This window comes from Trachypithecus francoisi, unplaced genomic scaffold (assembly GCF_009764315.1).
Source record: "Trachypithecus francoisi isolate TF-2019V2 unplaced genomic scaffold, Tfra_2.0 Lachesis_group17, whole genome shotgun sequence".
Classification (NCBI taxonomy): domain Eukaryota; kingdom Metazoa; phylum Chordata; class Mammalia; order Primates; family Cercopithecidae; genus Trachypithecus; species Trachypithecus francoisi.
This window is the reverse complement of record NW_022681462.1, coordinates 105483849-105508587: the sequence shown is the minus strand read 5'-3', so window position 1 is coordinate 105508587 and position 24739 is coordinate 105483849. Positions and strand designations below refer to the sequence as shown.

At 52.9% G+C, this 24739-nt stretch overlaps 1 protein-coding gene across 9 annotated transcripts in view; it reads right to left on the bottom strand.

Moving 5' to 3' along the window:
• Window positions 1-4329: 4329 nt before the first annotated feature.
• Window positions 4330-24739, bottom strand: part of EIPR1 (EARP complex and GARP complex interacting protein 1) — a 167197-nt gene continuing 146787 nt past the window's right edge. For 5 of the 9 annotated variants that reach the window (XM_033176668.1, XM_033176670.1, XM_033176674.1 and 2 more), the window contains 4 exons: window positions 12428-12645; window positions 9509-9676; window positions 7870-8037; window positions 4330-4879 (listed from right to left, as the gene is read on the bottom strand). In XM_033176668.1, coding sequence (XP_033032559.1) covers window positions 4705-4879; window positions 7870-8037; window positions 9509-9676; window positions 12428-12645 — 729 coding nt within the window. In that variant the 3' untranslated portion in view covers window positions 4330-4704. Of the gene's footprint in view, window positions 4880-6997; window positions 7167-7869; window positions 8038-9508; window positions 9677-12427; window positions 12646-24739 lie in introns of all 9 variants that reach the window. The other 4 variants (XM_033176669.1, XM_033176676.1, XM_033176675.1 and 1 more) reach the window with 2 other exon arrangements.

The following is a 24739-nucleotide window of genomic DNA, read 5'->3' as shown; positions in this document are numbered from 1 at the left end:
CTTAGCTCTGAAAACGGCACGGGCAACGAGGATGCTTGTGATGAACCCCAAAGCCTCTGCGTGGCTGCATCCTAACTGTTCTAACTGGTCACGGGGCTGCCTCTGGGTAGGAATTGCTCGAGACAGAGCCTGAGAGACTTGCATGAAGGGGACACGGTCTGTGCCCCGGACCGCGGACAGAGCTGGGCAAGGTGCCGCCAGGGCTCTTTCAAAATCCTCAGAAGGGGGATGCTTGCTCTGTTTCCAAGGGGTCCTTAAGATAAAACCATGTCCTGTGTTTGAAAGTGTGTGCGTTTTACAAGTAGAAGTACTGTCGATGACTCCGACCATGGCCGCGCTGACGATAGCGCTGGGTGCTGTCCTGGGGACACACTCGCTTTCTCTAACAGAACATCTCAGCCTGTTCATCTGGAGTTGCTCGCCAGATCGCACCCTCGCCTTCCTGTTCCAGGATATCCCTTCTCCCCCTTCTGTGCTTCTCCATTGGACTAGTCTATCCGCATTCAGAAATACAGATATTTCTCTTTCTTAAAGAGAGAGATCCTCAGCCGGGCACGGTGGCTCACGCCTACAATCCCAGCACTTTTGGGAGGCTGAGGCGGGCAGATCACCTGAGGTCAGGAGTTCGAGACCAGCCTGGCCAACAAGGTGAAACCCCATCTCTACTAAAAACACAAAAATAGGCCGGATGTGGTGGCGCATGCTTGTAATCCCAGCTACTAGGGAGGCTGAAGCAGGAGAATGGCTTGAACCTGTAAGGCAGAGGTTGCAGTGAGCCAAGATTGTGCCATTGCACTGCAGCGTGGGCAACAGAGCAAGACTCCGTCTCCACAAAAAAAAAAAGAAAGAAAGAAATCTCCTTGTGGTCCCAGGCCCTGGGGGCTACTCCTCCTGTTCTGTTTCCTTTACACAGTCCCTCCTGCTCCCATCTTCCTACCTCTCTCATCCCGTGCTGCTCCTGCCGTCCACGCTTCTCCTGCTGTCCACCAGCTGCCCACGGGCCTCCCCAGGGCCGTCCACACCTCCATGCCCGTGTCCATCTCCAGCTCGTTCTCCCCCACATCTGACGCCCCATCTGCAGCATTGAGGGTGCCTCAGTCCTCCATGAAACCCCCACTTTGCTTGGCTCCTGGATACCCCATGTCCTGTGCCCTCCCACCCCCAGACTCCTCTGAAGGAGGATTCCGAGGAATCTTCGCCTTCTCTGAAGATTCCCCGCCCCAGGGCTCACCTAACGCCTTCTCTCCGTGACTTTCCTGTGGTCTCCTGGGGGCCCTGCCATCCACTCACCATCGAAGGACGCTTGTGTCGCCTCCAGCACTTGGTGATTGCGCCTGGGTAGAAACACCTGTGTATAGATATTTACACAAACTAAGTTTTATTTTCTGGGGCTGGTGTTGGCAAATAGTCCCCAGGCCACATTCATCCACCGCCTGCCTTTGTAACCTCATGGTGTGTGTCTGGCAGGACAACCACAGAGAGGAACAGGGACAGGAACAGAGACTGTGGCCCTCAAAGTCTAAAATGTTTACTTTTCAGATCCTTTCTAGAAAAGGATCCAGGGTAAAGACGGGAGTGCTGACGGGTGTGGTGAGCGTGTGTTTAACTTTCTAGAAAAGGATCCAGGGTAAAGACGGGAGTGCTGACTGGTGTGGTGAGCGTGTGTTTAACCCATGAGAAGCCAGCTACCAGGGTGCACAGTGGCCTCACCATTGCACACACACAACGCACACACACCGGCGGCTGTGTGCCAATCAGAGGCAGTAAACCATCCTCCTCTGACTCCAAACTTCAGTCCTCATCTGTTCAGTGGCTTCCATCTCAAACTGGCAGGATCTGCAGTTCCCCACAGCTGGGCCTCCTGCCTCATTCCCACGCCAGCCCGCTGCCTCCCTACCTGATCCAGTCACCCAGGCACCACCCCACTCCAACCCTGGGCCTCGGCTCACGCATCACCTTCTCAGAGAGCCTGGATCCCACAGCACTCCCTGGTCCCTCCTCTGCACTCCTCTGTGGCATCTGTCCCCATGTCACCTGATGGCCCACAGGAGCACTCATTCCAGGGAACTGAGACTTGCCCTAACCACAGCTGTGGCGGCAGCAACTGCAGGATCTAGAAGTGTGGGTACACAGTAGGCACTCAACTTATGTTTGTTAAACAAACACATACAATTTCTTTCAAGTGACAGCAACTGAAGGGAGGACTGACATTAGATCCCACGCATTCCGCACACATGCAGGTTTTACCTGGAAGCAGAAATGTTGGAGGGTCTGCAACACACCTGTCTCTGCCCACACCCACTCCCCACCGCCCCTACAACCAGCGCGCCCCTCCCGACACCCCCACCAGCGCACCCCTCCCGACGCCCCCGACCAGCGTGCTCCTCCCCACGGTCCCGCCCACCAGCGCACCCCTCCACACGGCCCCACCCACCTGTGCTCCCCTCCCCACTACCCACCCACCTGCACACCCCTCCCCACAGCCCCCCACTAGCATGCCCCTCCCCATGGCCCCCCACCAGAACACCCCTCCCCACAGCCCCTTCAACAGCGTGCCCCTCCCCACGGCCTCCCCACCAGCACACCCCTCCCCACTCACCACCCACCCGCGTGCCCCTCCCTATGACCCCCCCACCTGCGTGCCCCTCCCCACAGCCCCCTCAACAGTGTGCCCCTCCCCATGGCCCCCCACCAGAATACCCCTCCCCACAGCCCCTTCAACAGCATGCCCCTCCCTACGGCCCCCCCACCAGCACACCCCTCCCCACTCCCCACCCACCCGCGTGTCCCTCCCTACCACCCCCCCACCTGCATGCCCCTCCTCACAGCCCCCTCAACAGTGTGCCCCTCCCCATGGCCCCCCACCAGAATACCCCTCCCCACAGCCCCTTCAACAGCATGCCCCTCCCTACGGCCCCCCCACCAGCACACCCCTCCCCACTCCCCACCCACCCGCGTGTCCCTCCCTACCACCCCCCCACCTGCATGCCCCTCCTCACCTGTGTGCCCCTTCCAACAGCCCCACGCAGCTGTGTACCTCTCCTGACTCCCCACCAGCAGCGCCCCTCCCCACAGCCCCATCCACCTACGCACCCCTCCCTATGGCCCCCATCTGTGGACCCCCCCTCAGCACTTGTCCTCTCCCCCAGGACCCCAACTTTTCACCCTTCCCCTATGGCCTCCACTTCGCTGTGAACTCCCATCTATGAAAAGAAAATCCAGGATGTGGCTGTCTGGGTGCACAGTGTCCTCAGCAGCACAGCACACGTGCCGGCGGGGGTCACTGCATCAGCAGCACAGCACACGTGCCGGCGGGGGTCACTGCATCAGCAGCACAGCACACGTGCCGGCGGGGGTCACTGCATCAGCAGCACAGCACACGTGCCGGAGGCGGGGGCACTGCATCAGCAGCACAGCACACTTGCCGGCGGCGGGGGTACTGCATCAGCAGCACAGCACACGTGCCGGCGGGGGTCACTGCATCAGCAGCACAGCACACGTGCCAGAGGCGGGGGCACTGCATCAGCAGCACAGCACACGTGCCAGAGGCGGGGGCACTGCATCAGCAGCACAGCACACGTGCTGGCGGGGGGCACTGTAGCAGGAACGTGTCCTCATTGCAGGCTGGGTGAAGCTTGTCCTAGAATTGTCAAACGCCGGAGCTGACGGGCCTGGGAGCTCAGCCCGTCCTTCCCCATCATTACGGATGAGGTGACTAGGGCAGGAGAGCACAGAAGTGGCCCCTGCAGGGACACCTGGCCAGGTGGAGGCTTAAGGGAGTCAGAGCCCCGAGTCCAGGGCCCGGGTGGTTTCTCCAGTGGGAACAGGCACCAGATGCACAGAACAGGCCCCGGACAGCCAAGGGAACCACGAACCGAGGCTGCGCGGTCACTGTTTGAGGATTCCTAAGGAGAGGCACTGATGAGTGTAGGAGCCTGTGAGCGCGGGGTCCCCGACAACCGAGACGTGGCAGCCCAACGCCAAGCTCCCCGGTGAGGGAGGACGGCCCCTCCAAGGCCACCAGCCAAGGTGGGCAGGACAGAGCATAGGACAGGCTGCAGAGACCAGGAGAGGCCCAGGACGGGCAGAGCCTGTGTCTACAGCAGTGAAAATGCATCACGCCAGTTCAGCCCAGGGCGCGAGCCAGGTGCCCACCACTGCCGCAGCCAGCGGGAGTTCCATGGCCCCCGGGAGTTCCATGCTAGGGCGGCGTGGAGAGCACACGTCTGTCCATCTGCATTTTTCCTGGGCCAGGAAAGAGAAAATGGACAAAGACCCAGGAGATGCAGCCGCAGGGCAGAGCTCCTGAAAGAATGAGCCGAGCATCTGTGCAGCATGGACATATTTTATTTCATTGCTTACTCTGAAGAGAAAGAAGAGTTACTATTGCAGGGACATTTTTTAAAAAAGTGAAACTCCTAACACCCTTAAAACAGAAAACGTTATTCCCATAACCACGTGGGGCTCCGTCTCTGCTGACAGGGGCTGGGTTCAGGCGTTAGCTGTGCCGTCGACAACAGCCCCCTTCACCCCATTCATAAACGCTGCTGCTAGAGGAAGGGAACAGCGGCTCTCCCAGAGACGGATCACCCTCCCAGAGAGGGATCCCCTGGAAAATGAGTCACCTCCAAAGAGCTGTGGCTGTCTGAGAACGTGCCAGGAGCATAAGCACCCAGGGGAACCCGGATAACTCAGGCCCGGGGCTCACAGCAGGATGTGGTACTTCAGGGCCCTGGGCACCCTGTTGATCACGAGCCTCCCATCATAGCTCAGGGAGGCAAACAGCCACGGGTCGGCCGAGGACCAGTCCACAGCGTAGACGCTGTCCTCGTGCTCCTCATAGGTGGCGATGACATTGTCCTGCAGGGGCTCCTTGCTCCTGCAAGGCAACAGAGACGGACGTGAGCTCGGCAGCTCCGGTGGGCCGGCCAGGAGAGGCGCAGGGAGGACGTGAGCGCTGCCATCAGGAGACACGAGAGGTTCCGGGGCCTAAGCTTTCTCCACTGTGGGATGGGAAGAATGAGAGGAGCCCACGCTAAGGACAGTGGGGTGGTCCCTGCGGAAGCCCAGAAACCCTCACTGTCGCCGTGAGGAGCAGGCATTTCTCAAAGGGTTTATGGAAATCGGCGACATTGGCACGTGGTATCTTGGTTGCTTCTGTCCTTGGCCCACGGGTGCCTGGGGTGATACTCTGTCCGAGGTCTTCCAAGGGCCTCCTTTGCTCAGGGGAAAGACTGGGGGAAGCGGTCACCGTGTCTGGACAACACAGCGTGTAAAAACCCCTGTTGCTTGAGCAGAAAGGACCCTGGGAAGCAGCTGGTCCAGCTCCTGGCTATGCAGGAGTCAGAGGCTGGGGCACAAGGGGCCTTGCTAGGATGGGAGTGGGGCTGGGCTGAGGATTTCCCCCCCATGACACCAAGAGGCAGACAACCTTAGCCCAGTGGGAACAGCAGGGGCGTGACCTGCCTGGCCTCACCCGGGATGTTTTCCCACCTCGCCTCCCTTGACTGAGTTACCCACACCGGGAGCCCTGACCAGGGGATCCTCACACAAGAGCCGCCACTTCCTCAGCATACGGCATGCGTGTGGGGAGGGGCCCTGCCTGGCTCACAGTGGCCACTTTCCAGCGGACACAGGCTTCTCTGGCACTTTCTTCCCATTTCACAAAAAAATTCCCACTTAATTTGTGTACCGCATTCGAACTGCTTTTGCATTTCTTTGTAGGAAAATGCTTCACCCCTCCACCAAGACGGACCCTCCAGAACTCGCACGATCACTGGGAAGTTGGCTTCCCACAAAGTGGACCTGCCAGTGGTCAACTGCTGTCGTGTGACAAATGCCAGGTGCAAATCCTCAGGGGGAATAATGGTGTCCTGAATGCAGCAGGACATCAGGACTGAGGGGTGTCCTAAGATGTCTGTGTAGCCCTGATCACCTCCTGCCATCTTGCCTTGCTCCCATGACACTGCCGCCCAGAGGACAACTCCAGCAGTCTTCCGACCAACGGGCCCATCGGGCTCCCTCCCTAACAGGGACAGACATGGTGAGCAAGTGCAGACTCCCTGGGCCACTGGCAGAGAGGATGGTAAGGGAAGCCAGGCCCAAAGGCACCAGGAGACTACTGGGCACACTCCACCATGCGTGTGCTTAAATACTATTCTACGGCGGACTTGAGTTTCTAAGGAATCGACCAGAAAAACGACAGAGTCCGGCTCACGCCTGTAATCCTAGCACTTTGGGAGGTTGAAGTGGGCAGATCGCTTGAGCTCAGGAGTTTGAGACCAGCTTGGGCAACATGGCAAAACTCTGTCGCTATAAAAAATTAGCCAGACATGGTGCCGTGCACCTGTTGTCCCAGTTAATTGGGAGGCTGAGGTAAGAGGATCACCTGAGCCCAGGAGTTCAAGGCTGCAGTGAGCCATGATCGTGTCACTGCACACCAGCTTGGGTGACGGAGTGAGACCCTGTCTCAAAAACAAAACAAAGCCAGTAGAATCAAGAGACAAACAAATGGGCCCATCGCCACTGCAGAAGAGAGTCTGAAGACAGAGGTCTTCTCACTGAGGAATTTTAGACCAAGTTCAGGTGGGTAGGGGAAGAATTCAGACAAAAAACAGTGCAAAGGATCCCAAAACAGAGTGACAGACCCCACCATATTTCAGGAGGTTGGACCCCACTGTCCAGCTTCACAGGGTTTTATTCCAGAACCTCCTTCCTCTGGAACCTGGGGCATGAATGTCTGCGGTTGCATCTGAGTCGTGCCCAGTCACCCCCCAGGAAGCAGCTGCCACTTGTGAAGGTGGGCCACTGAAGGACACAGGGGCCCTGGCACTGCACCGCTGACCAGATGTGGGCATGAAGAGCGTGCCCTTAGCAATCTCCCATCTCACCTAGGATCGGAAATCAAAGTGCACCAGAAAAAGCTTTGGGAAAATCCAGAACAATGATGGTATGACTAGAAAACACACATCACGGTTGACCACATTTTGTAGAGTATCTAGAAGTGAAGTAGGACCTGCGTTTGAACTGGGAAGGTTGGCCTGGAGTCTCAGCCCTGCGACCAGTCAGTGGAAGGCCCGTGAGCTGATGGCCAACAACCTGACCCCAACACGCTCAAATCCACGCCAGTGAAGACACTGATTGTGATGCGTCTCTTACAGGGAGTGCTGTGAGGATTGGGATATATTTGTTCTCATTATTGTTCATGCTCAAGTTTGTTTGTTTTTTTTTCTTTTCTTTTCTTTTTTTTTTTTTTGAGACGGAGTCCTGCTCCGTCGCCCAGGCTGGAATGCAGTGGCCGGATCTCAGCTCACTGCAAGCTCCGCCTCCCGGGTTTACGCCACTCTCCTGCCTTAGCCTCCTGGGTAGCTGGGACTACAGGCGCCCGCCACCTCACCCGGCTAGTTTTTTGCATTTTTTTAGTAGAGACGGGGTTTCACCGTGTTAGCCAGGATGGTCTCGATCTCCTGACCTTGTGATCCGCCCGTCTCGGCCTCCCAAAGTGCTGGGATTACAGGCTTGAGCCACCGCGCCCGGCCCATGCTCAAGTTTGAACACCAGTGACAGTCTTTTAAATCTTACAGATTTAAAATATTATTATTCTTATTGCATTCAGGGAATACAAACACAAATACAGAGAGATCTATTTTAAAACCGCACCTAACCCCAACCCACCTGCAGTGCCTCCCACCTGGGCTGCTAATGACGGCACCCCTGGAACTGTGGGTCTCCACAGCTGCAGTGGGGAAAGAGAGTGTCCCCCAGACGCGCACCTGGAAGCTTTCTATCTATACAGCCTGGCTCGGGAGATGGCTGTGGGGAAAGGAGGCTCTGGTATGGTGTGAGCCGCTTTGCAGTGCATGCCCTTACTTCTCTTCGGAACGGTGGTCCTCCTGGTCACTGATGTCATCGTCGTCTACCAAGTGGCCGAAGGGCTCCGACGAGATGGACACCATGTTGGAAAGGATGACTCTGCTGTCACTGCTGCCAGTGAGGACCAGCTGGTCGTGAGAGTGGTTGTAGCGGACGTTCCACACCCTGCAGAGGGCAAGGCAGCTACTGAAATGACCCGCCACCCACAAGCAACACCAACAACACGCCACACCGGCTCTGAGGGCCCCACTAGACTGGGGCTCACGTTAGACACTGCCAGGCAATCAGCCTCAATCACAGGGCCTGACATAAGGCAGTCTTCCACTGAGGTTGGGTTTACTGTAGCTTTCTCTTGAGTCCTGACAGACAGATAGGGAAGACTAAATGTTGGCTGAAACCTGCAGGAGGAGAAGGCTTATCACTCAATATTTCAGACAAGCTTTCTAAAATCCAAAAAAACCCAAAAAAACAAAAACAAAAAAAACTGCCCCAGAAGCAACATGTGGATTAGCGATATCCTATAATACCAAACAAGCCTCTCGGTGATATCCTGTAATATCAAACAAGCCCCACGGCATGTTCCTAGTTGGCAGTGACTGTGGGTCCTGAGACCAGGGCATGGCGGCCTCCTGGGGCACAAGGGCTGTCCTTGGTTTTGGCTACTGGGATCAGCTTTCTTTCTGGCACGGGTCCTAGAGCCTGGGAGCTTCTGCCTCCCAGTCATGCTGAGGCCAAAACAAGCTCCAGGGCCCGGGTGGCAGACAGTGCTGGGCCCTTGACACTAGGAGGTGCACCCAGCATGGCCAGGGGCACAGGGAGGCCCAGCCACTCAGACCACAGGAAATTCCAGCAAGTCACTGAATTTATCACAACTGTGCACTAGTCATCCAGGCTTTTGACTTTCTGATTGCAAAAACAATATAGCTTCAGATAAGTAATTCAAACGATTCAGAGATGCAGGGAATGCCCCTCTTTGACTGGGGGGAGGATTCCTGATGAGCTTTTGGCTCTTACTCTTTCAGACATTTCCTCCGCATACCTCTGTCACTCACACTTGTGTACACCCCTGTGTGTGTGCACACACGTTTTATTTGCATAAAAATGGATTCATGCTGTACATGCCATGGTACAACTTGATCTTTTTACTTAGCAAAAAGTACCCAGCACATTAAAAACATTCAAATAATATGTTAGGGAGAATGAGTGACCTCGGACATCTTCCCATGGCCACACAGAGACGCTCCACATTCTCCTGACAGCTGCCTCATCTCCGCTGCACGGATGTCACCTAATTTACTTAACCAGTTCCCTAGTGATGGACATTTGGGTGGTTTCCAGGTTTCCAGCATTACAAACAATGCCGCGTGAACATCTGTGCACATTTATTTTTGCATACTTGAACCAGCACTGTTTCAAGAGAAAACAGAATTTAATGTTTTTCTTCTTTTCCTATGTTTATAAATCACAAACATTCAGATTTGGAATTAGTGTTTCTTTAGGAAAACTAAAACTGGGTTGATTGAATGATGCACAGCAGCACAAACGAAGCTGGTTTGTGTCTTTCCCAATGGTAAAGTAATTAGCAAAATCAATTGCATGATCCCCTCTTCCCTGAAGCAGCCAGGAGCGGCCCTACCAGTGGGAGTGCTCCTCCAGGGTCTTCACGGGTTCAGTGACGTTTCGGGTGTCCCAGAACTTCACCTTACAGTCGTCTCCGCAGCTGGCCAAGTAGTACTGCTTGTTGGGATTGAAGTCAAGATCGCGCACCAGCTGTCCGTGGGCATTCTCTATGCAATAGATCTGGCTGAGGGAGAAGGAAGAACAGTATAGGAAAATAGCAAACGGATTATGCAAAGCCACTGAGTGCTGCAGGCACGACTGGTTTCCCGGGACCCTGTCGAATCCCCCGGCCCAGGGTGCTCTCGTCTCCTCAGCGTTCCTGCCCTGCAGGAGGAGGTTGGCACCAGCGCCTCCATCCCAGCAACCCTGTGCAGTCAGGCCACGTTCATCTCTCCAGGAGCTTATCTGTAACCCTCCGGGCGAGCCATGGAAGGGATTTTGCTTTGCAGCCATTAAAAATGTGACTTAGTATCTTGAGAATGAGAGTATGCCAGAGGGGCTGCAGCCGCCACGGGGACGTGAGGCAGACGTCTGGACAGGATGCCTGACACATTTCTGGAAGGATGTAGTAAAGAAGGAAAAGAAAAAGACAGGGAATGAAGGTAGAATATAGTGTTGGGAAATTTTATATATATATATATACATATATATATGTATGTATACACACACAAAAATATCTATATATAGATCTATATATATATAGAGAGAGAGAGAGAGAGAGAGAGAGAAAGTGGGAGCATTGGGGAAGGCCATGGAAGCAGGAAGGGGCCGGCTATCTATCTATCTATAGATATATACAGAGAGAGAGAGAGAGAGAGAAAGGGAGGAGCAGTGGGGAAGGCCATGGAAGCCAGAAAGGCCGTGTCAGCTGGGCTTACCCTTCCACTGTCCACACCAGCTCCGGGTCCAACACTGCTGGTGGCCAGTGCAACCCACTCGCTCCAGGGCAGAAGGGGACTCTTTGAAATGAGTCACACGGCTGTTCACAGCACATGCGTTTTCACACTCACGTGTGCATCTGTGTGCACACCCACATATGTATGTACACACACACGCACACATCCACACATGAGAGGGCAGATGTGCACACACGCACTCACACACCTCACTTTGCCCTGGATCCTATGGTCCTTGGCTGCTCCTCGCAGGGTCTGAAGTCATAATATCCTGCCTATGGCCTCTGATGTCATGAATCCCAGAGGGCAGGTCATCGGCGGGGGGTGGTGAGGGGGAGCTGGACAGTGGCTTGAAACAAAAGGTTGCAACCGGGAAAGCAAAGACCCCATGGCCTGGCACTGCCCAGCGGCTCCTGCCTGCACGGCCTCCCCAGCACTGCGGTGGGCGGGACTGAAATCACTCCTGCATTGTTTATCTTCCTCACCCGCAGGCTTCAGTGGGGCTGATGAGCAATGGGGAACTTCTGTGCCTTGTAATTTGCTTCACTTATCTGAAGACCGTCATTGTTCTCCACTCTCCAAGGTAGATGAACTCAATTCCTTTCCTCTTTTTTCTCCCACATTAGAACTCCCAGCCCTAAACCACTTTTAAATCTTCTGGTTTTTATATCCTGCACCTTTTCAATATCTTAATATTTCTTCCCTAAAATATAATACCTAAAGCTTTAAATCTTTCAAGGGAAACAGGCAAAGGTAGAAAATTAAAAACTTGGCAGATTCCCAGGGAACTGGATGGATAGTCGCACAGGCACGATGTATTAACTAAAGGTTACTGCATGCTCCATTGCCAGTAACTGTCACACAAAAGCATCAAACCACCTGCAAAAGCACCAAAGGCATCCTGGCTCCATGCAAACCAAAGCTGTTTGCAAAAGGAGAAATGACAGTCAGTGAGAAGGCGCCAGGACCCTCTGGGCTGCGCTGGCACGTCCTCACCACAGACACAACACGGGCAAAATGAGGCCACTGCCAGATGTCGCCCATCAAAGCCACGGGCATCTTTTTGTTTGCTTGTTTGGTCTGTAACATCAGTCTTTGAGTTTCTTGTCTTCAGCTACTGAAATTCTTCATATCCTTCAAAGAACCATGCAGAAGAAGGACATGATGACCACAGGACATGGAGAAATGGATTTCAGCAGGACGTTCATCACGAGCTGAGTCTGTGGTTTCCAGCTTCTGAACAGGAAACCAAACAAGCCCTCTGCACAGACGTGCACAAGGGAGGAAGTGGCGACTGAGGCTTCATTAGCCCCTGAGTTTTCAGAGGGGCCTTGGAACTAAATCTAAAGTTGTGCCCCCACCCTGGAATCAACACGAGTTACTGCATGACATCCGTCTTTTCAGCTCAGTGATAAACCATGGTGTGCTGAGGGGATAAACCGTATCTTAAAAAAGCTTGTGTGGGCTTCCGTTGCCACGGCAACAGACGTGCTACCATCACTCCTTTGCCTATCCAAATCACAACTGGAACGGAAAACTCGCTCGTGTTTGTTCCATTAGAGCTGCTGGCTGTTGGGTATAATTACTTAAATGACAAACTATGATTGCTCTATGTAGGTGTGTCTCCAGAAGGCACAGCTACGGTCAAGGACGACCCCAGGAGAGACCTAACCTGGGGACTGCAGCTGTCAGCCTGCAGCGGCTCATCAGAGAAGGGCACCCTGGGGTCCCCATCTCGCTCAGTGTTACCAAAGCCCCAATTCCTAGTTTTCATCGTCCACCGCTGTTAATGCGGGAATATCAACATGGAACACTCAACAGCCACTGAGGTGCGCCGGTTCCACAGCAGTGGAGGTGCTCGCTTCGTCTGGGGTGAAGAAACAAGATGAAGATTTATGATTTCCTACAAGACCGAGATGCAGACAAACCAACCATGCGCCCCCAAATGCATCTGGCTCACGATCAGCTCCACCGTCATCCCGGTTCTGCTGGCTACGGGAGGAGAGGAAGCGGGGCCCGCGCGTGGTGGGCCCACTGACCTCATGCTCCGGGTGTCCCAGCCGCGGAGGGTGGTGTCGTTCGCCGTGGCCACCTGGGTGCAGTTGTGATGCGGACTCCACCGTCCCGAGGTGAACTTCAGTTGTCCCTTCCCTTCCAGGGAGGCTGAGCTGGCCAGCTGCAAGCGCCATGATGTTTTCCAAAGGAAGAAGAAAAGCAGAAGAATGTGAAGTCTGTTCAGAAAATGCGAGAGGATATCCTATATTCAAGGACGTGACGGAAAATAATTACTGAGAATAATTAGGAAGCTCTGTCTTTGTTTGCTTTCCTTAAATGGCAAAAATGAACCTTGGGAAAATCTATAAAACTGAGCACAGCAAAAAATAGAAAGCATATTAATAGGCCTCCATTAAAGAGCACTTGCTTGCAAGTATGTGATTAGAGATAATCAACTCCAACTTCAAGGAAAACAATATAAAATAACTCAAACATCTGGCTCTCCCCAAAGAAAGAGACAAAACAAGTCAGGTCCACCTGACCGGTTCTGGAATAACAAGGGGACAAACACATTTCGGTCCCTCCGATGCTGTCTTCAGGACACACCCTCTTCCCTCCCTTCGTCTCGAGGCCCACATGGCCTTCACCTGGCGTTTAATCAGAGCGCCCCAAGCCAGTGAGCTGACCACGAAGACCTCAGCAAGGCCTTCTGGGGCTGGTGTTAGGGCTAAAACCTCCTCCTGCCTAAAAGAGGGTGGGCCCAGCTATGAGCCTGGGAGAAGATCCCCAGCTCTTTTCCCTGCCTACCAGGGATTTCATGCACAAAGGCTGCGCATGTTGGCTACATTGTTATTTCAATTTGGGGTTTGAATTTCAATGCAAAGGACAACTGCTAAAGGCAAGAAGGGTCCAGGTCTGCCCCAGGGTCCTCTGTCACACCTGCCCCCAAGTCCTCCCGAGGGACGCAGTTCCCACCACTAATTCTGTTAACTTTCAAACCAGCTGTGCTCTTTAGAGCCCTCTGAGAGGAGCCTGGGGCAGGTGGCTGGTGAGGTGGGCCTGGCCGGGCCGAGGGCAGGTCCAAATGGAGTTGCTAGACAGGCCGTGAGAGGCCCAATGACCGAGCTGGTGCTGGAGTTTATTCACCATCTCACGAGATTTACCAAGGGGCTTTGCTGGGCAGGGGCAGGGTGGGCACCCAGGCTTGGGGTGAACAAGGCCTGGAGGTCCCTACAGAGTGAGTGCCCGCTGCGTAGACAGGAAGGGGCTCTGTCTGGAAACCACCACTCAGAACGGAAAGACAGGCAGTTCCCAGTGAGAAACAGGGCACGTCTAAGCCACGGGTAAAGGGCTTTCCGGAAAGAGCGCACCGGCTGGCTGCAGACACTCCTTGTGTCTCCCAGCAAGAGGCCTCCCAACTTCAGAGGTGGCCACTGGAGGCGTGAGCTCCAAGACCTGGTCCCCCTAGTCCTATGCAAACAGGCTGTGGGAGAGACTGAGAACTCAAAACAGTCCTGGTCAGAAGCCGAGAAGGACCGTCATCAGTAAGAGATGAGACGCTGAGCTCAGTCAGGGAGAAGAGGCCTCAGGCCCAGGAAGAGCCACACCTTCATCTCCCACTCCTAAAGCCTGCTCTGATGCTTAGGAAAAGTTTCTGGCAACTGAAAGCCACCATCCTTGCAGAGCCTTGTGGTGAAAAGAGGTCAAGAGAAGGTGGGGACACAAGAGACCCATTGGGGGGACAGGGTACCCATGATTCCATATCTGGGCAGAAGTGAGGAGGTTGTGTCTGCATCTGGGCAGCCACAGGGGGTGTGTCCACATCTGGGCAGAGGTGACAGGGCTGTGTCTGCATCTGGGCAGGCTTCGGGGGTTGAGTCTGCATCTGAGCAGAGGTGACAGGGGCGTGTCTGCATCTGGGCAGAGATGACATGGGTGTGTCTGCATCTGGACAGGCACGGGGTGGGTATGCTTGCATCTGGGCAGAGGTGACAGGGGCGTGTCTGCATCTGGGCTTGCATGGGGGGGTGTGTCCACATCTGGGAACAGGCAAGGGGGTTAGGGCTGGGGTGGCACCTGGGGCCTCACTGAGAGCCGGGAGAAGAACAGCCACAGTGATGGTCAGAGGAACTCTCTAGGAACCGCTTGGACAGGGCCACCGGCAGGCCGAGGAGTGGACCTGTCCACTCCCTCCCAGCCCCAAGCGGATGGCTGCCGACAGGCTCCTTCTCTTGTTGATGGAGAGTCTCCTGCATGCCCCCAGCCCAGCTCCCCTGTGCCCAGGTCCCTGCCCACCCTGGCCCACCACTTTCATCCTCACAACCAAGTGACTTTCAGGAAGTCAAAGGACGTCTCCTTAGGAAAAGCTCAGGGCTTCTGTTTTACAATATCCCTGGTAAACTATCTGCTCTACTGTCGTATGTACCAACGGTGACTTACTGATCCTCTCTCCACAGTAAGCTGAAGGGCTATTTCTGTTCCATGCAGGAAATGTTAATTGCATTCCTGCTGTGTGGGGACACTTGGCAGGCGTGTGTCCCACACAGGGACCAAGCAGGAAGATGCCAGGAGCACACAGAGGAGGAGGCTGGAGCAGCCGCCACGTGTGGGGCCTCGGGAAGCCTGTGCAGAACTGAAAGGTGGACACGGGGGCAGGGCAGGGAGGGTGGCAGGGGCAGACACCAGCACGCGCAAGCACGTGTGATCACGGCGGGGTTAAGCTTGAGTCATGAACACCAGGCCAAGGCATGCGCGGTGAGTCTGGTCGGCTCACCAAGGCAGCCAGCGCAGCGCCAGGCAAAACGGCGGGGACAGGGCTGGAACCAAGCACTGAACTTGGTAAGGACAGCCAGGGTCCAGGCCAGCTGTCAGCAGGACAGAGTGACCGAACCAGAAAGGCTGAGCAGGTCTCGGGTTATGGGCAGGGAGGCGGACCAGGGCCTGTGCACTCGGCACGGTGACGGCAGCATGTGCAGCAGCTCGGACGCCGGACTCGAACTAGCGCCAGCAAAGGAAAATTGAACCTGAGGAGCCTGGGGTGTCTCAGGACCAAGAGGTGGGAACTACGTTGGGCTCTGGGGCTGCCGAGCCCCAGGCACGTGCTCCCACCCTGAGCTGGGCCCCTCTCTCCACACCTGCTCCGTTTCTCTCTTTCTCACTCCGGCCTGGCTCCCGTTATGTCCACAGGGCAGGAGGCAAAGGCACTGGGAACATCAGGGCCTGACATCCCCCTGACCAGGCACCCAAAGATGAGCCAACCCTTAGACCTCACCCCAAATTCCTGGAGAAGGAGGTAGACGGGCACAGCCGGGCCAGGCATTCGCCAGGAACAATCAACCATGGCGGAGTGGGGGATGTTAACAAAACAGGGGAGTGCTCTGCTCATAAAATCAGAGGCATCTCCCACCTTTCTATTTCACTCCATCAGATTTTACAGCATCTCTTCCTTCTCATTACCTTTTGCTACAAGGGCGCAGCTTTTCCAGCTGGCACAGGAGGCGGGCTCCCAGGAATGCTCAGCATGGACCCAGGCACAGAGCGGGGGCACAGGCACGGCAGGGAGGGAGGGCGTGGCTCCCACAGCAAGCTCCAAGGGACCATGTCACGTGCAGGGTGGCACACAGGAGCCAAGGAGAGGGTCCCCCTCGCAAAGCTACCGAGGGAGAAAGAAAACGGAGCTGGGAAATTCACAACCCTAAACGCTAAGCCACAAGAAAACCTTTAGTAAAAGCCAATTTGGGAGTAAGTCAAAATAAATGTTGCCAACAGCAATGATGGAATACAGTTTCCTAAAGAGAAGAATCGGTAGCAATGTTACCTCAAAGACTAGCAATGATTTGAGTGTACACATTATTTCAGAAACACAGGGTGAGCTAATTTTTGGCTTTGACTTTGGCAACTTACAGTTAGTTAGGTTCAATGTTTTTTATTTATTTTATTTTATGTTATTTTATTGTTTTGTTTTATTTTGAGACGGAGTCTCACTCTGCTGCCGAGGCTGGAGTGCAGTGGCGCAATCTCGGCTCACTGCAAGCTCCGCCTCCCGGGTTCACGCCATGCTCCTGCCTCAACCTCCCGAGTAGCTGGGAGTACAGGCACCCGCCACCACGCCTGGCTAATTTTTTGTATTTTTAGTAGAGATGGGGTTTCACCGTGTTAGCCAGGATGGTCTCAATCTCCTGACCTTGTGATCTGCCCACCTTGGCCTCCCAAAGTGCTGAGTTTACAGGCGTGAGCCACCGCGCCCAACCTAGTTCAATGTCTTAACCTCCATGTGGACAATATGAATGAAGAAATACTTTTGTAGTATTCCCTTTAGGTAAACAAAAACCAAGTCAAGTGAAATTTTTTACAGGTACTATTTCAGTTTTCTGAAGACCTGCTTATCAGGTTAATGATTATTCATTGAAGACAATGAATATAATAAAAAAGACCAATAAGCAGATATGATGAGAAGGTTGGATATTGTTTCTAACCAATCAATACTGTGTTCCAGCTATCCTTCTACTAACTGTATTGGTTCATTATGAAACGCTTTAGGAAGACAGAATGCAAGGTCACATTATTAGAAGGTAATGCAAATTAGGCAGAGTGACCTGGACAAGTTCTTGATGACTCGTGTGTGGGAAACACCACAGAGCCATTCCAGAAGGGGAAGGCCCAAAACCTGGAGCCAAGCAATGCAAGTTGAGTCCCCAGCAGAGCTATTCTGCCATCCCAAGCTCTTGCATTTCATCAGCTTCTAACCCCATAAGTGCTCCTTGCAGAAGTTCAGTCAGCAAAACGGAGCACTGCTTGCGTCCAAAACCCACGGGATAAAACACGTCCTAACCTTCAGCTTATGGACTTGTCTAGATTTTTGAAAGAGTAAGTTGATTAAGCCATCAACCAACCACCAATTAGCCTTGCAAGTGATCAACAAGTATTTATTGAGCAAGCTCCTCGGCCGTGCCAAGTGCCATGATGGCAGACGTGGGTTTTGTTCTCACACTCACTGTCTAGCTGCAGAGGTAAATGTGTGCAACAAAAAGAAATTACTCAACAAATACAACTCGTTATCAGTTATTCAATGTCAGGCCCTGTGCTGAGCTTTTATGTTCATTTCCTAGTGAAATTATCACAAGTCACATGATGTAGATGTTAATATCCCCATTTGACAGATAAGAAAACTGAGGTTTGGAACAATTCAATAATTGTACAATGTTTTAAAAGCTTGCTAACAAGTAACAAAGCCAGGGTAAATGACAATAACGTACGTTGAGACGAATTTCAAAGAAAGTAGAACTCATCCAGGTTAGAGTAACTAGGGAAAGTTTTCATGAGGCTTAGGAACTGAGATGGGCTTTACCGACTGAACAGAACCTAAATCAGTGAAACACAGGAGTGAGCCATTCCTGGCAAAAGCAAAAGCCTCACCAAGCAGAGAGGTAGGTAACGTAAATAAACCTGACTGAAGGGGAACCACATGCCAGTAGTCAGAGACAAAACAGACCAGGCCAGGAGGCCGGAACAGCACAGCACTGAGTCGGGCAGGAGAGCCCATGGTCGGGGCGCCTCCTCCAGCTGGAGGGTAGATAAAAAAAGCAGAGCTGGCAGAGGTGAAGCTGTGACATGAGGTGGCTGAAAACCACGGAAGCTGGAGGCAGAAGAGGCCCATGGTCAGCAGCGTCTGGGATGGCCCCCGGACTTGGTGGCCTGTGGAGTCGCTGCCCCAAAGCGGCTGGCCTCTAACCAGCACAGCAGGGTGGGGTCCCTCGGCGGATTAGATGAGAAGAGCTCTGGGCTTCATCTTGCTGGCTGGGATGAGGCAAGTTCCACACTGCGGAGCCACATGGCCAGGAGCTGAGGGCAGTCTCTGGCCAACAGCTAGAGGAATCCAGGCCCTCAGTCCAGCGGCCCAGAAGGAGCCACATTTGACCAGCAGCAAGCCCAGCCCACTGACCCTGAGACACAGCCTTGTGCGAGGAAGGCTTCAAGCAGAGGACCCAGCTGAGGTGTGCTTGGATTCCAGGTTATCTACACAAAAGCTGAGGTCACACACGTGGGCCGTGCTGAGCACTTCGAGGTCATCTGTTCCAGCAACAGACAACTAACATGAGGCACTGACCAGAGGTGAGGGGGAGACGCCCCCAGATAAGGGGAGACCCTGATGGATCTCAGCAGCTCAGAGGCGGGCTCTGGCCCCCGTTACTCCACAGCTGGGAAAACTAGAACCCAGGGAGAACGGGTGAGCTGCCTGTGGCCACAGCCAGCCGGAGGCAGAAACAGGAAATGTCTCCTGACTCCACTCCATTGATCATGCTAACGCCTGTACTCCCAGGCCCTGAAAACTTCACGCTCACAGGTGCAGAGAAGTCTGGAAGGTAAATTTTAATAAAAGCCTGAAAGATATTTCACCATCAATTTCTGAGGGTCTACTCAGGGCAGACGGTACAGTGTAAGTTGTAAGGTTAATCAATCACATTTTTTGGTTTCCTGGGGACACGGAGACAGAGCTCAGCAAGAACTCCACAGGGCGCGATGCATGCGGTAATCTTTTTCAGCATTAAAGAAGAATATTCAGTGCTTCCCGGTCCAAAAGGAATGATTAAAGGCGCCCACAAAACTTTCAAGGGAGATGTTACTAATGCTGGGACACGAACAAAAGAATACACCTCCTAACGAGCAGAATGATGTGCCTGGCATCGTCTTTAGCAGTTCATGTGGAGCATATCTAAGAAGAGCCTCAGCACAAGATTTTGAAAGACAAAAAGCTGTACTTCCTGCCATCAACAGCCACAGAGCTGACAAGGGTGGCTTGATTTGGAGGACAGGAAAACCACAGAGAACACAGCACTGCGTTCACAGCAGACCCTACTACGTGTAGGCTGCACTTAGAGCAGACCCTATTACATGCAGGCCATGCTCATAGCAGACCCTACTACGTGTAGAACTGTGCTCACAGCAGACCCTACTACTTGCAGGCCGCGCTCACAGCAGACCCTAACACCTGCACGCTGACCAATACCAAGGAAACTGGAGGGCCAGCAGAGGGAAGCATGCACCACCCTCTCACCGCGGACAGAGAACAGCAGGGTGAAGAAACAGCAAGGCGTTTCTAGGGTACAGGACACATGAAGCACCTGGTGCAGGAGTCTCCCAGGTTGTGCACCCTGGGCTGCATGGCAGGCGGGAGGGGCTGGCTCACAAAATGGCCATGCCCACCCCACCCTGAGCCCCTCCCATCCCATCCTCAGGGACTGACACTGCTCTGAGCCAAGCAGGAGGAAACTGTTCTCACCAATGACTAGTTTACACATGACTTGCCATTGTGTCTGACAATTGGACAGAGGCACCTCCAAGAAAGGCTTTCCTTACAAACAGAAATGCAGAGAAATCTGCTTTCTCAGCACAGGAATTGTGGGAGTCTGCATGTGATGGCTGGAACTGCTGCAGCTGCCTTGCAGTCACGAAGGCAGAAAGCAGTCACACGTGGATACGGCAGAGTGGAAAGATGCACAGCAACTGAGGCCTTGATGCTGCGGAGACACTGAATCACTTTATTTCCATACTTCTTGTTACAGCAGATAATAAAGATTCCTCATTGTTTAAGTCATTCCCTGTCTCCTGCAGCCAAATACATCCTAACTGCTGCACCTGCAATGCCCATTTGAGAATGCCAATGACACCTCTGGAAACTTCTCTTCCCTATCTCTGGTTGGGAATTCCAGTCCCAGCTTTGAATGTGAATACCCCGAGCTTGAATCCCAGCTCTGCTTCCCAGTAAGCCACCATCGGCAGGTTACTTAGTCTCTTTGGGGCTTGGCTCCAGCTCCCATAACTCACGTACAGCATGATATTAAAGAATCTACCCTGCAGGGTTATAAGGATTAAAGGAGATAATACATGTCAAATGTCCAGACAGTGCCTAGCATGTGGCAGGCATCTTAAACATGTTTTTCTTCGTCTTTACTATGACTCAGAAAACAGCACCTTGGCACATTCAGAAGAGTTCTGAGCGGTCTTTCTGCAGGGCGAACACGGACACTGCCTTCTGGAGTGCTAGGGTCTGATGCAGGCAACAGAAATGAAATCTGCTGGAGTCCCTGAGGCCCAGCGCCACCTTCAGGATGCAGAAGAAAAAGAAAAGGAAGAGGACCTGGGGAGGGCTGGGCTCTCCTGGCAGGACACCCAGGCTCTTGTGGTGGGATACCTGGCTGCCGGGGCTCCTGTTTCCAGATGGCGGGAGCTGGTAGCACCAGGGGCCAGAGAAAGGGTGGAGGTGGGTCCTGCCAGGGTCACACAGCAGGTAGGGCCTTGGCCCTGAGGGATGCTGCACAACCAGCTTGAATGGGACACAGAGCCCCGGCAGGCTGCAGGCTCCCATACACCATCAAGGGCACCATCTCCCGGGGAGACGATGTCTGAGGTGCACAGAGCTGACCCCATGAGAGTCTGCAATGTGGCCTCCTGGAAGAGTAGAGCCTTCCTGTATTAGAAAATGCACACAGGCCATCAGCTGTCCCCATGAGGTGACAGGACGTGATGTTTCAAACTTATTTTTAGTTTATTTCTAAAAGGATTCTATTTGTAGGAAGAATAGAACTCAAAGGGTTTTTTCACTCCTCCTTTGCTACACCAAAATCTAAGCTCTGTTTCTGGAGAAAAACTGTGTGTCTTCAACCCCAAAATGCAGATTTGACCTCAGTTTTACACACTCAAAATTGGAAAGGCCATGAGCACAGATCTGAATTTTTTTTTACCAAGATAAACTATAAAAAATATCTCTGCAACCCCAATTAGACATTAGTGATCTGTCGGAGAGGTGGGTCTAATTAGAGGCAATTCTTGGGAGAGGGAAAAAGATCTTTTCAAAAGAATAGTGAGGGCAGAAGACACTGGGAGCAGCGCGTCATGAAAGCACGCCGGGTCCCTCGTGTCTGAAATGGAATGATCACTTGCTGACTTTGGGGAAAGTCATTTAATTATGAAGGAGACACAGACTGCTTTCTGGGACCTCAAGTTCTGTCTTGCCTCTGCACGAGGGTCTTCTTGGTGACCCTCCTATTGGTTGACCTTCGCCCATGGCCCAGTGTTGGAGATCATGTATTACAGCTGCTCCATCCGCATCCATGTACCCATGCACCCATCCATGCGTCCACCCATCTGCCCATCCATCTACCCGACAGGCACGCACTAAGTGCTTGCTGTGAGAAACGCTGTTCTCCTGTAACCTGTAATTCCACTGTTAAATTGACGCTTGGTCAGGCCAAGGAACATGTCCCAGGTCACACTGTTAAGGAGTGGCAGGAAGGGGACCTGGTTTTGCAGGCTGCACTGCTGCCCCAGCTACAGGAGGACTTACTGCCTCCGGGCCTTCCTTGCCGCCCCCAGCTCAGGTCGTCCTGGATTCTGTGCACCTTCCACTGACCCGTGCCTGTCCCAGCTATTCCAGCAAAACCTGAAATCTTACATTCAATGCATCATCTAGATACTGCAGGCCCTATAACCGCATGACACATTAGAAAAGGCAGAGGCTCTGTGTCGGCCATCAAAGCTCCAGCAGCATGTCACAGCTCAGGTGGCCCTCGGACATGGCAGGCACTCAGAACAGGGTGCTGATAGAGAGCTTGTGCCGAAGCTTCCCAGGGTGAGCGGCTCCTCTTTCTTTCTAGAACCAGGTGAGCAGCCTGGTTCTAAAAACACATAATTTGTTTTGTATTACCAGAAAAAAGTCTTTGAAGAGCTTGGGAAGCAGACGCTCAGTTGCTCTCTAGCAACTAGAGCTACCAGCACCTATAGCCACTTTTGTGTTTTAATGAATTTTATTCAAGATCTGAGTGGAAGACTAAAAAGAAAATGCTAGTGAGCTCCAATATTTACAAAATCAAACTATATATGTAGTTTTATGATATTAAAACTATGCAACTTGGTAAATTATACTATGATATCAAAATATGCAACTTAGTAAATCACTGACTACATATTTTCTTAAAGATAATATCCAAATATATATATATATATAATATATAATGTATATAAAAAACAAATATCCAAAACATAAATTTCACTGGCCATTCTCTGAAACCCCTGGCTATAAAGGTGACATTTATTTTAATGACAAAGTCTCTGCTCAAAATATTTTGGAATGTCTTTTTATGAGTCTCACAAGGAGATCGGTTTTCATGTGGTTTTAACCCATTTTCCACCAATCGGCTTTTGCAAAGCTTGCCTACCTATTTTATTTACCAGATTTTGTTCCAATCAACTTTTTCCAAAAATCAAATTCATGCCCATGGGACAAAATGTCACTGATCATTCAAGGTACTCAAATAAGAGCAAGTTATCTGAGAACCTCACAGACCTGAAGGAGGACAGGAGAGGTCTGGGCAGGCAGGAGCCTGGTGGGACTCCTGGCTCCTGCCTGGGTGGGACTCACTCCCAGGGCATCAGATCTGACCTGCAGCCCCAAATCTGGCACTCAGACCACGTCACCTTCAGAACTTCCTCTGCGTCCATTAGCTTTCCTCATCTGTCAGTTGGGAGGGGCCCAACGATATGACGACGAGGTCTGTGTCTCTGTTTAAAAGGACTCCTTAAAAATAGTGAGAAATGAGCATGTGTTGGGAGAAGTCCTTACTACCCTCTCCAAAGTGAGCTCACTGAGTATCTGTTGAATGAATTTGGCCATGGCATTCTGGTATGCTTGGGGCGTGGCTGACTTCTTGCAGTCATAACTGAACACCAAATCCTCCAGGAAACACTCAGCAGGTCCTTCTTCTGTGTGCGAGGCCCGTGGCGGGTCCTTCTTCTGTGTGTGAGGCCCGTGGTGGGTCCTTCTTCCGTGCGTGAGGCCTGTGGCGGGTCCTTCTTCCGTGCATGAGGCCAGTGGCGGGTTCTTGCATGAGTGAGGCTTGTGGCAGGTGCAGGCGTCTGGGGCCATCCCTGCTCCCCCACTCCGGTGTTCCTCCTCCCCACACGGGCTCCAGCCTGGGAATGACGGCACACACAGGGTCCATGCACGCTCATTTGGAATGTTTAGATTCTTCCCTCTAATTGCACAAGGGAAGAGCTCTCATATTATCAAGGTCTCCAGAAGCGGGAACAACTAGTAGAAGTGGGTGACCGGCACCACCTTTTCCGGGACGCCTGCTGCCGGGAAGGCAGAGCGTACACCGTTCAGTGTTTCTCTCACTAAGTACAATGAAAGCCTGGACACTGCACATACAACAGAGGTGATTGGAAAGTTGGAGAGAGAGGGCAGGCCCACGAGGGGCATGAGGAGACACGCGGTGGGGCTCCCTGGGGTCTCCTTCTGCCTCATTCACCCCAGACCTGGAGCTGAAGCAGCGGGCAGCCAGGAAACAACATAAGGCCCCAGAAGAGCCCACTGGAAGCCACGTCTTCAAAAAGGGGCAGCTGAGGAGGACACAAAACCTCCAGACAGTAACCACGTACTCCAGACAAGCAGCCCAGAAAAACCACGTCCGCACTACCCCCACAACAGGGAAGCCCGGACTCCGTGCCCCCCGCACGGCGAGGGTGGTGGAAGGAGGCCCAGACACCCTGTGCCTCTTAACCAAAGTGGACCATGACGTCACTGTCAAATGCACAGAGATCGGCCCCTCCGGAGAAAGCAGGCGACGATCTTCAGCATCCAAGTCATCTCAGCTCTCAGCCCTGGGACAAGGGAAAATGCATAAAAGGAAAAACTGACAAACTGACCTTCACCGACATGGAGAACCTTCCGGACAATGGAGCATTACTCAGTGATAAAAAGAAATGCGCTTTCAAGCCATGAAAAGACCTGGAGAAACCTTCGCTGCTTATTACTAAGGGACAGAAACCAATCTAAAAACCATCCACACTGTATGGTCCCAACTCTGTGACATCTTGGAAAAGGCAAACCATGGAGATGGTGAAAACATCGGGTGTGCAAAGGGCTTGGAGGGAGAGCATGAGGAAAGAATCATCGTTGGGGCACAGAGGATTTTCAGGGCCGTGAAACAACTCTGTGTGACACCACAGTGGAGGACAGGCGTCTGGACACATTTTTCCAAACCCACAGAACGTCCAGCACCAAGAGGGAGCCCTAATGTCAACGAGGGGCTCTGGGTGATGGTGATGTGCCCGTGTGGGTTCATCAGTGATAACAAAGGTCCCACACCAGCGGGGGGTATGCTGAGAGTGGGGGAGGCTGTGGGAAATCTCTGTATCATCCACTCAATGTTGCTTTGAACTTAAAACTCTTCTGGAAAAAAAAAAAAAAGAGAAACTTTTGCTCTGAAAAAGACCCTACTAAAAAGAGGAAAAGAAAAGTGACAGAATAGGAAAGAACATTGCCAGCCGCCTCCACCTCTCAGGAGCAGACACTTAAA